Source organism: Micromys minutus (assembly GCF_963924665.1).
Source record: "Micromys minutus genome assembly, chromosome: 25".
Lineage (NCBI taxonomy): Eukaryota > Metazoa > Chordata > Mammalia > Rodentia > Muridae > Micromys > Micromys minutus.
Genome location: NC_137960.1, coordinates 39,696,111 through 39,709,344, shown reverse-complemented (window position 1 = coordinate 39,709,344; position 13,234 = coordinate 39,696,111). Strand labels below are relative to the sequence as shown.

Sequence of the window (13,234 nt, the reverse complement as noted above, 5' to 3'; positions counted from 1 at the left end):
ACAAAATTTAGTTTCAATGTGATTATAATGTACATATACATACACATATAAATATATATGTACCCTTTTTGCTGCTTAACTACAGAAAAAGAGTTTAATTTCTGCTTGTAAATGTGTCCTTACTTCTCCATCTCTCTAAAATGTCATAGAAAAATTTAATATGAAATAGAATCAGTCCTAATTCAAAATGAATCATTATGTCAACCAGATGTGTGCACTGTGCACAGCTTATCTAATTAGATAAGGGGGCAGGGCCTGCTCAGATAAAAGGAAGTAGAATCATCTCCTCCTAGAATATGCTAAGAGATGCATGGACCCCGAACAGAACAGCAATGTAATCATGAGTCAGCTTCTTTCTAGAAGGTAGCGAGCCCGTCAGATGCTTTCATGCTGTAGACCTTTTTAGGCATAGTTTGAAAATGCGTGGTAGAAACTGTGAAAGGGGCAGGTACTCACCTTCATCGTAAGGCAGCGGCAAATGCTTCACCACCTCTGGTGTCCACCAGTGAGTATAACTGCACAAGTCAAAGGGACAAGGGACCAAACATAAATGCAGGCTTTCTACAAGTCACCACAGAGTAGGTCTTCCTACCTGAGCTGCTTCTCATGGCTTTCCTTCTTCATCTCCAACAAAGATTTGCAAAATGCCAAGACACTCTGCTATTGTTTGGTTTTAGCTAAAACCCAGATTCTCATAAACCCTGTAGACTCAAAGGTACTCCTCTAGAGAAAGTGTCACCTGTCAGAAGAAAAGGCTTCCTGGAGTCTGATCAGGTTTTTTTTGTCTAAATCCTCTATGTCCAGTTATTCCTTGGTCTTCCTATAAATCAAATCTGAGTCAGAAGACTGGCCAAGGCTTCCTGATAGTTTTACAAGCCACCAGGTGATACTTTCTCAATAGCATGTCCTGGGAACATGGAAAGAACCGAGAAGAGCTGCTTGTAGGGACTTAATTCAATGGTACAGTGTTTACTGATCACTTACACTGTATCAGACCCCATCCTAAGCATTAAAGAGCCACGCTGAAAATAACTGACACTCAGCAGGTGAGAGGGGGAGAAAGAAGGAAGCAGCAGAGCCTCTCTAATCAAGTGTCCTGGAGTGGGTGAGATCTGAGCCTTACTTCATTAGAAGTGGTTAAACTCACTCCTGATACCCTAATGTGACAGGAACACAGATTCCAACAATTACAAGTTGGCCAAGGAAACTTCAATCCCAGAAAAATTAAAGAATCAAATTTTCCATAGAGATAGGTTGTGGGTAAGCTAAAAAGACAAATTCACATTCAAATAAGCCACATTCATACTGCTTTTGTTTGCTTTTTTGGGCAGAGAATTAGGTCAGAGAAAGACGCAGATCAGCTGTTAGAAGGGGTGGAGGACGCTGGGGCACACATGCACATAAGGAGAGTGTGTATCTTATACTCTCTGATGGCCTAACCTAGGCAAAAGAAGACAGAGAGAAGATATCAGACAGTATCTAAGAAACTTGATAAAAATATGTTGCTTACAGCTTGAGTGCTTAGGGAAAGGAAGCAAACATTGTCTACACAATGAATTTAATGTAGAATACACTATACACATGTGGAGGTTCGGATGGAAATGGTCCCACAGGCTCATATAGTTCAATGTTTGGTTTCCAGTTGGTGAACTGTGTTAGGAAACATTACAGGTGGCCTTGTTGGAGGAGATGTATCACTGTGGGAAGGCTTTGAGGTTTCAAAAGTCCAGGACAGGCCCACTCTCCCCACCCCACCTCCTGCTGTGAATCAGAGTGAGCTCAGCTCAACCTGCCTGCATGCTGACCTGCTCTCGGCCATGAGGATGGTCACAGACACACCTTCTGAAACTGTAAGCTCCCAATTAAATGCTTTCTTTTATTTTCTAAGTTGCCTTGGTCATAATGTCTCTCACAGTGATAGAAAATTTAATTGAGACTGATGGACACCTAGAATTAAGAAATACCTTTGTCTCAGTGAGTTGAGACAGGGCCACAGGTTTTAAAGCCATATTACTAGAATGCATGTCCTTAAGTAATATAAAATGGTTTAAGAATATTTTCGGGAAAACCTATGTCTTACGTGTGTCTCAGAAATACGGAAGTCCATAAGAAAGGATGCCCTGGAGAAGATGAACTAAGATAAAGAGGCTGAGAGGGCCAAGTGAGGACAAGGACAATCTAACATGTCCATCTGCCAGCAGGCACGTTTGCTCACAGAGATGTCTCCACAGGGAGAGAGGTCACAGAACAGGAGAGCGACTTCCTCTGTGTACAGAATCCCATAACTCATTCTTTTCTTCTCCATCCCTAGTGTTCCACTGGGCCACGTGGCTCAAAGGGAAATTTAAGATGGATCTTCTTTAAGTCTCCTAGCCACCTGAGAGTTCCCTAGAAACAAGACAGACTATATAAACACTTCCCTGGCATCTGGGGTAATATATGGCATATTACCAGGCTTTGAGCAAAGGTTTGGTTACTGCAACATGTGTGGGATTCAGAGTAACAGAGGCAGTTCCTATCGGGGGTTCTACGTCCCCCCCACTCCCAATATCAGTAGGAACACTACGTCATTGGTAAGCAGTAGCCACCCAGTTTGAGAACACAGATGAATACATAATCAAGTGGTCACTGCTATTGCATCATACAAATAATGAAACAGTGCCGAGGTTTCCAGGTTTTGTGGGCATTCTGTGTGATTGTTAGTAGATGCTGTGAAGCAGGAAGTCTCTCCTTAGAGAACAGGGCAGTAGAACACCCGCACTCCATGTTCTAAGGTTGGCAATGATCTCGTCGGATGCCCAGGGAAGAAGAACCAGAGCAGTCGACTGACAGCGAAAGGTGGCTCGGGTGTACCAGGGCCTGGCTCCTTCACGTCCGTGTTTGTCACTCATGCATTGTGGCCGTCTCCTGCAGCCATGGCTCCCAGCCAAGGGGCTGGGACACCAGCAGCCACAAAACCTTCAACCTTCAGTCTGTCCTGCCTGCGAGATGTGCTGAGGTAAAGGTGGCACCAAATTACGGGGATGGTCAACCAATGACTGCTCCAGCTTGAGAACCATGCCACACCTGACACTACCTGGGAGCCAGAGGGGCCAAGAAGCCCACAAGAACATGGCCTACAGAACTGGCTCAGCAAGGTTCAGAGGGCCTCAGGAGACGGACGCAGCAATCAGACTCTGTGATGGTTGTATAGCTTTGTCTTCTTGTGGGATTCCTGACATGGGGGTAGGGGTGTCTGACTCCTTTGCCTGCTCCTGGGACTCTTTTTCTCTTGCTGGGGTGCCTCCTCTGGGCCTTAATGTAAGGGCAGGTGCCTAATCTTCTTGTAACTTCTTATGCCGTGTTCAGTGGCTGTCCCTGGGAGCCTGCCCTTTTCTGAAGGGAAATGGAAGAGTGGATCTGGAGGAGACGGGAGGTGGGAGAAGCTGGGAAGATAGAAGGGAGGGGAAGTGCATTCGGGTGTAATAAATGAGAGAATAATTAATTAAAAGCCTTGTGAGATTGAGTATTATCCCCTTTCTACTGACGGGAAGCCAGGGTCTCGGAGGTAAGTAACCGCCCGAGTGCCTGTTCTCAAACTCAGCACCCTGTGAGCTAGGCCGAGCCCCACATCTGATACCACCTCTGGTTTAACCGTTCATTCATGTTGGGAATTATCCCAATTTGATAGTTATCAAAATAACGTATACAGCTGGGTGGCACTAAAAAATCCCAACCCAAACACTAAACACATCTTAAAGGTGACAAGCTCTGCTTATGAGCAGTATCAACTGGTGATTTAAATCAGACAGGTCTGTCAGATACTGCAGAGGATAAACAAGTGCAGTAGAGAACCAACTGAAGCCCCGTTGTCTACCTCAGTAAAGCACGTTTTCCGTGACTCTGGCACAATTGTCTCTGTGCCTCAGTTATGTGACTGGAGGTACGTGAGCAGCTTTCACCTATAAATAGGAAATAGCCAGCAGAGCAGGAAGTGCTGGCTATTTCCATGTAGGGCGTTAACCGTTTCAGTGCTGGGCAAGGCAACTTTTCAGAAAACCAATTATATTTACCTCTGGTTAATTACCAGCAAAGCCATAGCAAGTGTTCACACACTTCATAGAACATGATTAATTCAAGGTTTTTGTCAGTAAGACTGGTAGTAAGTAATCATTTATTAACAATAACTAAAATGTTAAAACCCACAGAGCTTCATTTATAGAGGAAAATCATAAATGAAGGCACTTATTCTGAGCCAATGAACAAAAGCACAGGGCCTGCTAAGGTTTAAATATTCTTGAAGCAGCACAGACATTTCCAACTGCACCGTGGTCTTAACTGTCTGGTCTGAGCTCACAGTGAGAATGTGCTGGCAAGAGCTCTGAAGCAACTCTGCCGTATCTGCCAGAGGCTGTGAGGAAAAGTACTATGGAAATCTGATGTCACTACACACTGAGGGAAATTCATGTTCCAACTTCCTATACATGGCTCAAGGCTCATCCTATCAGCCCAGGACTGCTCACTTAAAATGCAAAGGAGCCTGGTGGCTAATGTGTTCTTAGACAACTCTGTGGGCTGTGCACCCAGCCATTCACACCTTGCACATGAGGAAAATGAGGGCCAGGGAGGTCAAAGAAATCGTCTAAGGCCACACACCTACAGATACTCCAACTCAAATTCATATAACCTGTGAGCTCACGATAGCTGACACCAGATTAAACTGTTCTGGGGAAACTGTTCTTTGCAGAAAAAATCTTATGGGCTAAAGGGTAACACACACCCACTATGGAGGCCAGGCTGGCCTCCGCGTGCAGCAATCCCACCGCCTTAGCCTTGGTGCCCCGATTAGAGGCAAGTGCCTGCACACACAGCTCGTCACTGATTTACACCTAACCGGCCTGCACTGGTGAGTGCCTCCAGAAAGCCAGACAGGCAGAAGCGGTTATCTGCCAACTGTCATTGCTCTGGGTTCCTGTTTGGACCATTAACCCAGAGCTATTTATGTTGGAAGACACTGAAAAACATTTTTGGACCTTAATGTAACAAAGTAAACACTCGCTCAGCTACCACACTCCAAGATGAACTCTTTGAGTCTTGGATTTCTCTCTCGGTTGTAGGAATCATTCAAGAATGCAGGTTCTGGCTTGCTTCAGGGGTCTGCACAACATCCCACATCCAGGTACATCCTGGAGATTTATCTGGATTTCAGAGACCATGCAGAACAACCAGCTACCAGCCATGATTTGCCAGAAATCACCAAGCCCAAAGCCACAGCACACATGCTAAGACTCACAGCTACGTGCTCACATCCTACAACAGTAATTCAACACAGCATCAGCTCTGGGCTTCCTCGGCAGATTAGGGGACCACAGACTCACCTCCTTCTGGGGGGTAAAAGGCTCATGGTGTTTTTGTGATGTAGGTAAAAGTCTGTGGGGAGTTCCCAGAGATGAGGTTTCCCTTCTGTGGGGTGGAAAACACCCAAGAACAGGTTGATGGAATCTTGTCTATCAGCATCTAAGAAGGAAAACAGATTTGAGAAAACCCATTACTGATGCAGCCTGCCCAGGAGGACATCTCAGATGACATGGATCCAACTGTAGCTTCCTAGAACAGATTTCTAAAGAAGACACTATTATATTTCAGATTTCATACACATATACAGACTCAGTCATGCATATTCGAGGAGAATAAAAGCCTTGCTTCTAACTGATGCTTCCCTCTCGCCTGATGCCTCTCATGGCACGGGGAACAGGGGATATAGACTGCTTCTTGAATGTTAGCTTAAAAGTCACACAATGTTTAGAGTGGTTTTATTTTTAAAATAAAAACCCTAAGGACTTATTAATGTATCTCAAGTAAACACCGCACTTTGTTCTACAGACAAGCAGGGCTATGGGGTGGAAAACTGACCCAATTCCTACACAAATCAAACTGTGTGACCTTGACCAAGTCAGCTGCGCAGCTCCTGCTCCAAACACCCTTTCTTCAGCTGAGATGCTGTCTCTAACATTGCTGCCCCTCAGCTGCAAGACTGGCCTCTTCTGTGACAATAAAGACAGCACATGAACAACAGCCTCATGCCAACTCTGTAGCACCTCAGCACTGTCCTCCCACAAGTGCTACCCAGTGACAAACCTGACTGGCACGTGTGCCCTTTCCGTCCTTAACTTGGCAGTAAACACACACACTGAAGTGCTCTTCACACCTGCCCTTGCCATCTGTACTTTCTCCACCCCCTCCCTTCACCCCTCCCCTGCTCCCTTCACCCATCCCCTGCTCCCTTCACCCATCCCCTGCTCCCTTCACCCCTCCCTGCTCCCTTCACCCCTCCCCTGCTCCCTTTACCCCTCCCCTGCTCCCTTTGCCCCTCCCCCTCATTCCCTTCTTGCCATTCTTGCCCCCAGGCCTCCCTTTATCCTCCCCCTCCCTCTGCCCTCATTCCCTTCTTGTCCCCAGGCCTCCCTTTATCCTCCCCCCTTGCCCTTCCCCCTCATTCCCTTCTTGCCATATTCAAGTTTCCCACAGATATCCACGAGAACCTCTTTCTGAAAACAGTGAAGGACTAAGAAGGAAGCAGAAGTGCCTGTTGTGGGGGCCAAAAAATAAAATGCATTTTCTTCTAACAGCTCTGGTGAACCTGAATATATACTGACATATCTTATCACTGTTGCAAAAGCAAGTGAAATGTCAAACATGTATGCCCATGGTTAATATGTTGGCAGGAAAGATTCCATTAAAACTGCATGTACCTTTCAGCTTAAATATAAAAGCAATGTGTTTCTATGCCCAGTGTCCTTGGGGCCTTCCATCTGCTGAGGAAAACGAGTGTCACATGACACAGGCTGTACCATTCCAATTTTTGCCTCAGCACACGGCACTTAAGTAAGCACGCTGTTCTCAGGGTGATTGTACTCTGTCTTCTTGAAGAGATTTATGGCCCCTGATAACTTGTTATATACAGTGCCCCAGAACAGCTCAAAGCTACCTAAAGCAACTTTGGGTTTTCCAGCCATGTTCTCAATGAGTTCCTACTACCTTTACATACAAGGGCATCGTCCTTAAGACGTTAGTGAGTGCTAAACACGGAGGGGTGACAGAGGCTCCTCGTGCTCGTGGGCAACGCTTCGAGGATCACTGAAGCTGCTGCTGCTGCTACTGTCACTAGAGTCTCTCTGTGGTGGCAGCCACCTGAGCCTGGGCTACAAGGCTATAAGACTGAGCATTGCTGGGCACTTGCTGTTGAGCATTGTCTATGAATTTATTATTGCTGTTGTTGTTATACGTTTTTATGATTTGTTTGTTTTATGTTTGACTGCATGTACATCTGCACACCAGAAGAGGGCATCGGGTCTCATGGAACTACAGTTAGACAGTTGTACGCTGCCAGGGAGGTGCTGGGAACTGAACTCAGGACCTCTAAAGAACAGCCAGTGCTCTGAGCCATCTCTCCAAGCCTAGGGCTTTTTTTCCCCCCTGCCTTTTTGAGACAGGGTTTCACTCTATCGCCCTGGCTATCCTGGAACTCCCTATGTAGAGCAGGCTGCCCTTGAATTCAGAGATCTGCCTGCCTCTGCCTCCCAGGCACCGAGAGCAAAGGCCTGCACTGCTGTGCTCAGTCTGCCTGGACACTTTAAACTGTAAAAAGCTTTCTCCTGTGAGGTGGGCCATTTGGTTCTGGCCAAGTGCTCAACAGAGGGTGGTCCTCTGTAGTGCGGCCAGAGTGAGGACAGTGAGCGCCTGCTTGCACACTCAGTTGTGCTCTAAAAGCAGAGCACCTACGAAATATCCAAATGCCATTCAGTACTAACGAGTTTTATTACTAATTATAGTTAAATGACACAGGACTGGATATAATAATTTAAAATCAACTGACACAAAAAAACATTTGGGCACTAAATTATCTGGTAGTCTAGTATTAAGTTTTTGATGAAGTAGCCTCTTTTGCCAGTAACATAAGTAATATTTATCAGTTTAATAAATAGTCTTTTGAACTGTTAGGGAGAAGAAGATATTAGATGCCCCTCTTGTACCAGTGAATGAACAAACACTACTGAAATCTAAGAATGGCCCAGATCCACGCGCAGTAAGATCAAGCACAGTAACACTGGAAAGACAGATGGAACCAATGAACATATAAAAATCCAGTTTTGTTATTTATCCACAAAGTATTATAAACCACTTCTACCAAGGTGGTAAAGACTTCCGAGCTGAGACTCTGCTGAAAGGACATTAGCTGATTAATCTGAGGAACTCCATCAGTGGTTGAATAGGAACAGCCCCCAAAGACTCATGTGCTGGAATGTGTGATCCACAGGGAGTGTGGCACTGTTGGGGGGGATGGCCTTGTTGGAGGAAGTGTGTCACTGTGGGGGCAAGCGTTGAGGTCTCCTGTGCTTAAACTATAGTGTTCCACAGTCTCCTGTCGCTGCTTGCTGATCAAGAGTAGAGCTTTCAGCTCCTTCCCCAGCACCATGCCTGCCTGCATGCCTCCATGTGTCCCACCACCACAGTAAAGGACTAAACTTCTCAAACTGTAAGCCAGCCCCAATTAAATGTTTTCCTTTGTAAGAGTTGCCGTGGTCATGGGGTCTCTTTACAGCAATGACACCATGCCTGTAGATAATCTTTTTCGTCAACCTAACTGGAGTGGGACACTCCTAGATTGGTGAAGCACGCACATCTGAGTTTGTGTGTGAGAGTCTTTCAGAGACAATAGCATTATTTGTGGTGGTAAAACATAGGCGATGGGCTAATTCGTAGGAGCAGGTCACTGGGGACATGTTCTTAGGAACTGTCCTGCCTGTCAGCTTCCTGTCCTGCCTGTCAGCTTCCTGTCCTGCCTGTGTGCTTCCTGTCCTGCCTGTCTACTTCCTGTCCTGCCTGTCTACTTCCTGTCCTTCCTGTCTGCTTCCTGTCCTGCCTGTCAGCTTCCTGTTCTGCCTGTCTGCTTCCTGTCCTGCCTGTCTGCTTCCTGTCCTGCCTGTCTGCTTCCTGTCCTGCCTGTCAGCTTCCTGTCCTGCCTGTCTACTTCCTGTCCTTCCTGTCCATTTCCTTACGTTTCTGTCAGGCATTCTGTCAATGGTGGGGCTATTGCATTAAAGCCCTGAAAGGTATTTTTACCTTCTGACCTAGAAATATGTTTCTAAATTTCACACAAGTAAAGGTAAGAGGTGAGCAAAAGGCTGTGTTCAAAGAAGTTTGCTCAGGAGTGTCTTGGACATACAATAAAAACAAGTAACTAATAACACTTCTAAAGGATAGAGCACCATACAGTTACGAAGCAACCGTGTTGTAGAACAGTCAGCATCATAAAGCTTATTCACATCATCACACAGGGCGAGAGCAGATTATGACTCACGTACAACAGAAGTAGGGCAGTCCTGTCTGCCTAAACAGACGCAACTGGCGGTCTCTGGGGTGGGATTATGATTTATTTGTTTAATTGAAAAGAAATCAGTCATTCTAGAACCATCCCTGCTCTACACTGTAGTCACAAGGAGTTTTATGATTTAATAAGAAGCTAGTGTTTCTGTGTGTGTGTGTGTGTGTGTGTGTGTGTGTGTGTGTGTGTGTGTCTGATTTTAAAAGTAATAGAAATCCCAGAAAGTGTTTCTGGTTTTGTTTGTTCTGAAGAGGGAGAGATAAGACTAATTGGACTCTTTTTTAATTATTTTTGATTTTTTAAACATTTTATTGATTCTTTGTGAATTTCACATCATGCACCCAATCTTTCCATCCTCTGATCTGCCCGTGCTACCTCCTGACAAAAGAAAAGAAACAAACGACTCTTGCTATGGAAGCTGCAGCGTGTCACAGTGTGTCACGCGGTGCACCTTCTGTTCACGCGCAGCCTTGCTTACAAATGCTCACTGCAGAGTCATCGGTCTGCTTGGAGGCCCCTGGCGTCTGCCACACCACCAACAGTAGAACTTTACTGGGACTCCTGTCAGATACCCTGAGGGTCCCTGTGCCACAGGGACGTCGCGGCTTTGGACCTGCAGGACCAACCCCTCAGGTACTGCAGCAGCTCACAGATGAGGGGGATGTTGAGGTGGGTCAGCTCACAGTCCTGGGTCAGCTGGACAGCTCTCCCATCCTGACTTAACTTCAGAACACATAAGTCATGCTGGCTGAGGGACACAGTGCCACCATGTGATGTGGTTGAGCAGAACAGCACTGAGTAAGTGTGGTGGAGAGGAAGGAGAGAAGGGAGGCGGAGCAGTGTGTGCTCTATGAAGAGAGGCAGAACTGGAGGCCTGTGTCGTCTGTGCTGCCACCTGAGGTCACGATGAGGTCCCAACCTGTGCCAACGCTGAGGCCCACGTCTGTCTGAGTCCACAGCTGTGCAGTAGCGGGGGTCTGTGTACCATGGCCCATGGTACTGCCAAAGGCCATTTGGGCACCCCTGGACTGGGGTGCCATGGTGATGTCTGAGGGCTGTGCAAATCTGTCCGTGACCCTCAGCTGCAGAGTGGGCCCCGCCCCTTGCCAGCTGCAGCACACAGAGCAGATCCCATCCCTGGTCAGGGATGCTGGAGAGCTAGCCACAGTAGCCTTAGTGGGAGAGAGCTAGCCACAGTAGTCTTGGTGGGAGAGAGCTAGCCACAGTAGCCTTAGTAGGAGAGAACTAGCCACAGTAGCCTTTGTGGGAGAGAGCTAGCCACAGTAGCCTTTGTGGGATAGAGCTAGCCACAGTAGCCTTTGTGGGAGAGAGCTAGCCACAGTAGCCTTAGTGGGAGAGAGCTAGCCACAGTAGTCTTAGTGGGAGAGGGCTAACCTGTGTTTTTGCTGGCTGCCACAGAAAGAACTGGCCCCGCCCCTTGCCTGGGCAGGAGCACTGGCTCTGGTGGCTCAGATGCAGGACAGCTGCCACCAGAGCCAGCCGAGATTCAGGCCTTTGACTGGGCCCACCCCCAACGTTTACCCCACCTATGAACTGCCCGAGCTCATAAAGGGGCAGGTCCTGCAGAACAAATCTGCAGGGTCCCCATGACACAGGGCAACAACAAACTGAAAGGAGTCCCAGTGAGGACCCAGCATTGATAGTATAAGAAAAGCCAGACCAATGACTCACCACAGTGAACATTTCAAAGGAGAGCAGTTTGGGCGAAGGGTGTGCTGGATGACATGCTGTCTATATTGTCCGTGACAAGACCTTTCTTTCTTTCTTGTTTTGTTTTTATTTATCGTATTTATTTATTGCTAATTTTTATTTTTTTGTTCTCTTTTGGAAGGGAAGTTGTAAGGGCAGATATGGAGGGACGAGAAGGTGAGTAGGATTAAGGTAATGATGTGAAATTCACAAAGGATAAATAAAAAGCAAAAAGAAAAAAGAAAAATTGAAAGAAAGAAAATCCTCAGCATAAGCAATTCCTCTGGGGAAAATAAATAAACCGCACTATGAACAGCTAGGCCGACAGCAGACTAAGGGATGAGTCAGAGCTCCTGTGAGGTGGAGAGGGCTTAGGGCTCAGCTCAGCAGCAGAATACTTACTGGGCACATAAAAGCCTTGGGTTTGATCCCAGTAAAAGGTGGGAGGGGAAGGGGAGGGAAAGTAACGGGATTCGATTTGTATTTAGGACGTGCAATGAACAAGATTTGCTAACGCAGGAGACTGTGGGTAAGATGCTGATAAGGAATGTGAAGGACTCAGGGACTGTTTTTCAGTTTTAGGTAGAAAAATGAGTGCGAAAACAGGTTAAAGATAATTAAGGGTTTCTGGCTCAGAAATGGTAAGTTTGAGGGGAATGTACATAGCTGGGTTGTGTGTGTATGTGTGTGTATGTGTGTGTGTGTGTGTGTGTGTGTGTGTGTGTATGTGTGTGTGTGTGTGTGTGTGTGTCTGTGTCTGTGTCTGTGTGTCTGTGTATGTGTGTGGTGGGTATGTGTGGTGTGACTGGGTGTCTGTGTCTGTGTGTGTGTGTATGTGTGTGTCTGTGTATGTGTGTCTGTGTATGTGTGTGGTGGGTATGTGTGGTGTGACTGGGTGTCTGTGTCTGTGTGTGTGTGTATGTGTGTGGTGGGTATGTGCGGTGTGACTGGGTGTCTGTGTCTGTGTGTGTGTTGTTGTTTGCCTTACACATGCTGGGCAAGTGCTGTACCAATAAACCAAATTTCTAGCCTTTGTTTTTCTGAATCAGGTCTCAATGTGCAGCTTGACCTGGCTTTAAGCTGGCTGTGTAGTGCACACTGGCCTTAAATTCAAAATCACTCTGCCATGAGTGCTGTGATTACAGAATGCCCTGCCAGGCACAGTTATTTGAGACTCAGATATATTAGAGAAATATGGTGGGAATAATAATCTGCACCTAACACATTTGTTCCCTAGTATCTTACCTACAAACACTTTACATGGCATTGTAAAAGGTATTTTGCGAATATAACTGAATTGCTCATAACAACTTCAAGATAACAGAGAAATTATTCTGAATTATCTATAGTCATGCGAATCCTTTACAGGCAGAAGAGGAAGGCAGAAGGGACAAAAAGGATTCGGTGTGCCGAGGAGGGCTATAAAACAGAATAACTCACAAGTCACCTCTGGGATCAGAGCCAGCTGCCCATGAAATTACAGGGCCTCAGTCCCTCAACTGCATGGAATTCTGATGCCAGCCAGAAAGGGCCAGGAAGCCTGTGCATGCCAGCCCAGGTTAACAGACCTGCTGGCTTCACTTTCACTCCGCTTTTCTCAGTAGAGAACACAAGTTGAGTATCGCCGTGGTTCGTTACTATGGAAAAGGAATGCGGATTCAAGAGGAGGGTGAGCCAGGCACGCAGAGGTAAAAGTGCAGAAGGAGAAGAAAGGACAGATTTTGAAATAGAGCAGGTCACCAGAGTCTGGGCGAGATAGTGCTGGGGTTGTGGGAAAGAGGAAGTGTTGGCCCAGACCACAGCTGACTGAGTAAGAGGGAGACAGAAGTAACCAAGGAATATGGCAACCATTGCACAGGTACTAGAGGGTGTGCTCAGGTGGGCAGAGAGCTGGGGCTGTAACAGGAGGGAGATGTGGGGTCAGAGAGAGGCAGGAGGTTAGTGGAGAATGTCCTGTGCATTCCTTAAAAGAAGGGGTGGAGAAGAAAGAGAGAAACTGGGCAACAGTATAATCCCTCTAAAGGTATATTATAGGAATGAAAGAGCAGGCCGCAACTCAGATCAGGGCGGAAGGCAGGCACCCCAAGAACAGAAACACAAAGTAAGGCAGACTGCAGGCATGCTCGGTGTCTGCATTTGGTAGGGAAGGGAAGTTCCACA

The 13,234-nt window shown here is 46.7% G+C and overlaps 1 protein-coding gene across 1 annotated transcript in view; it reads right to left on the bottom strand.

Moving 5' to 3' along the window:
- FIG4 (FIG4 phosphoinositide 5-phosphatase) overlaps nucleotides 1-13,234 on the bottom strand; it is a 104,719-nt gene that overhangs the window by 39,317 nt on the left and 52,168 nt on the right. The window contains exons 16-17 of the mRNA XM_080937815.1: nucleotides 5,358-5,496; nucleotides 457-515 (exon numbers count right to left, since the gene is read on the bottom strand). Coding sequence (XP_080793941.1) covers nucleotides 457-515; nucleotides 5,358-5,496 — 198 coding nt within the window. The remainder of the gene's footprint in view (nucleotides 1-456; nucleotides 516-5,357; nucleotides 5,497-13,234) is intronic.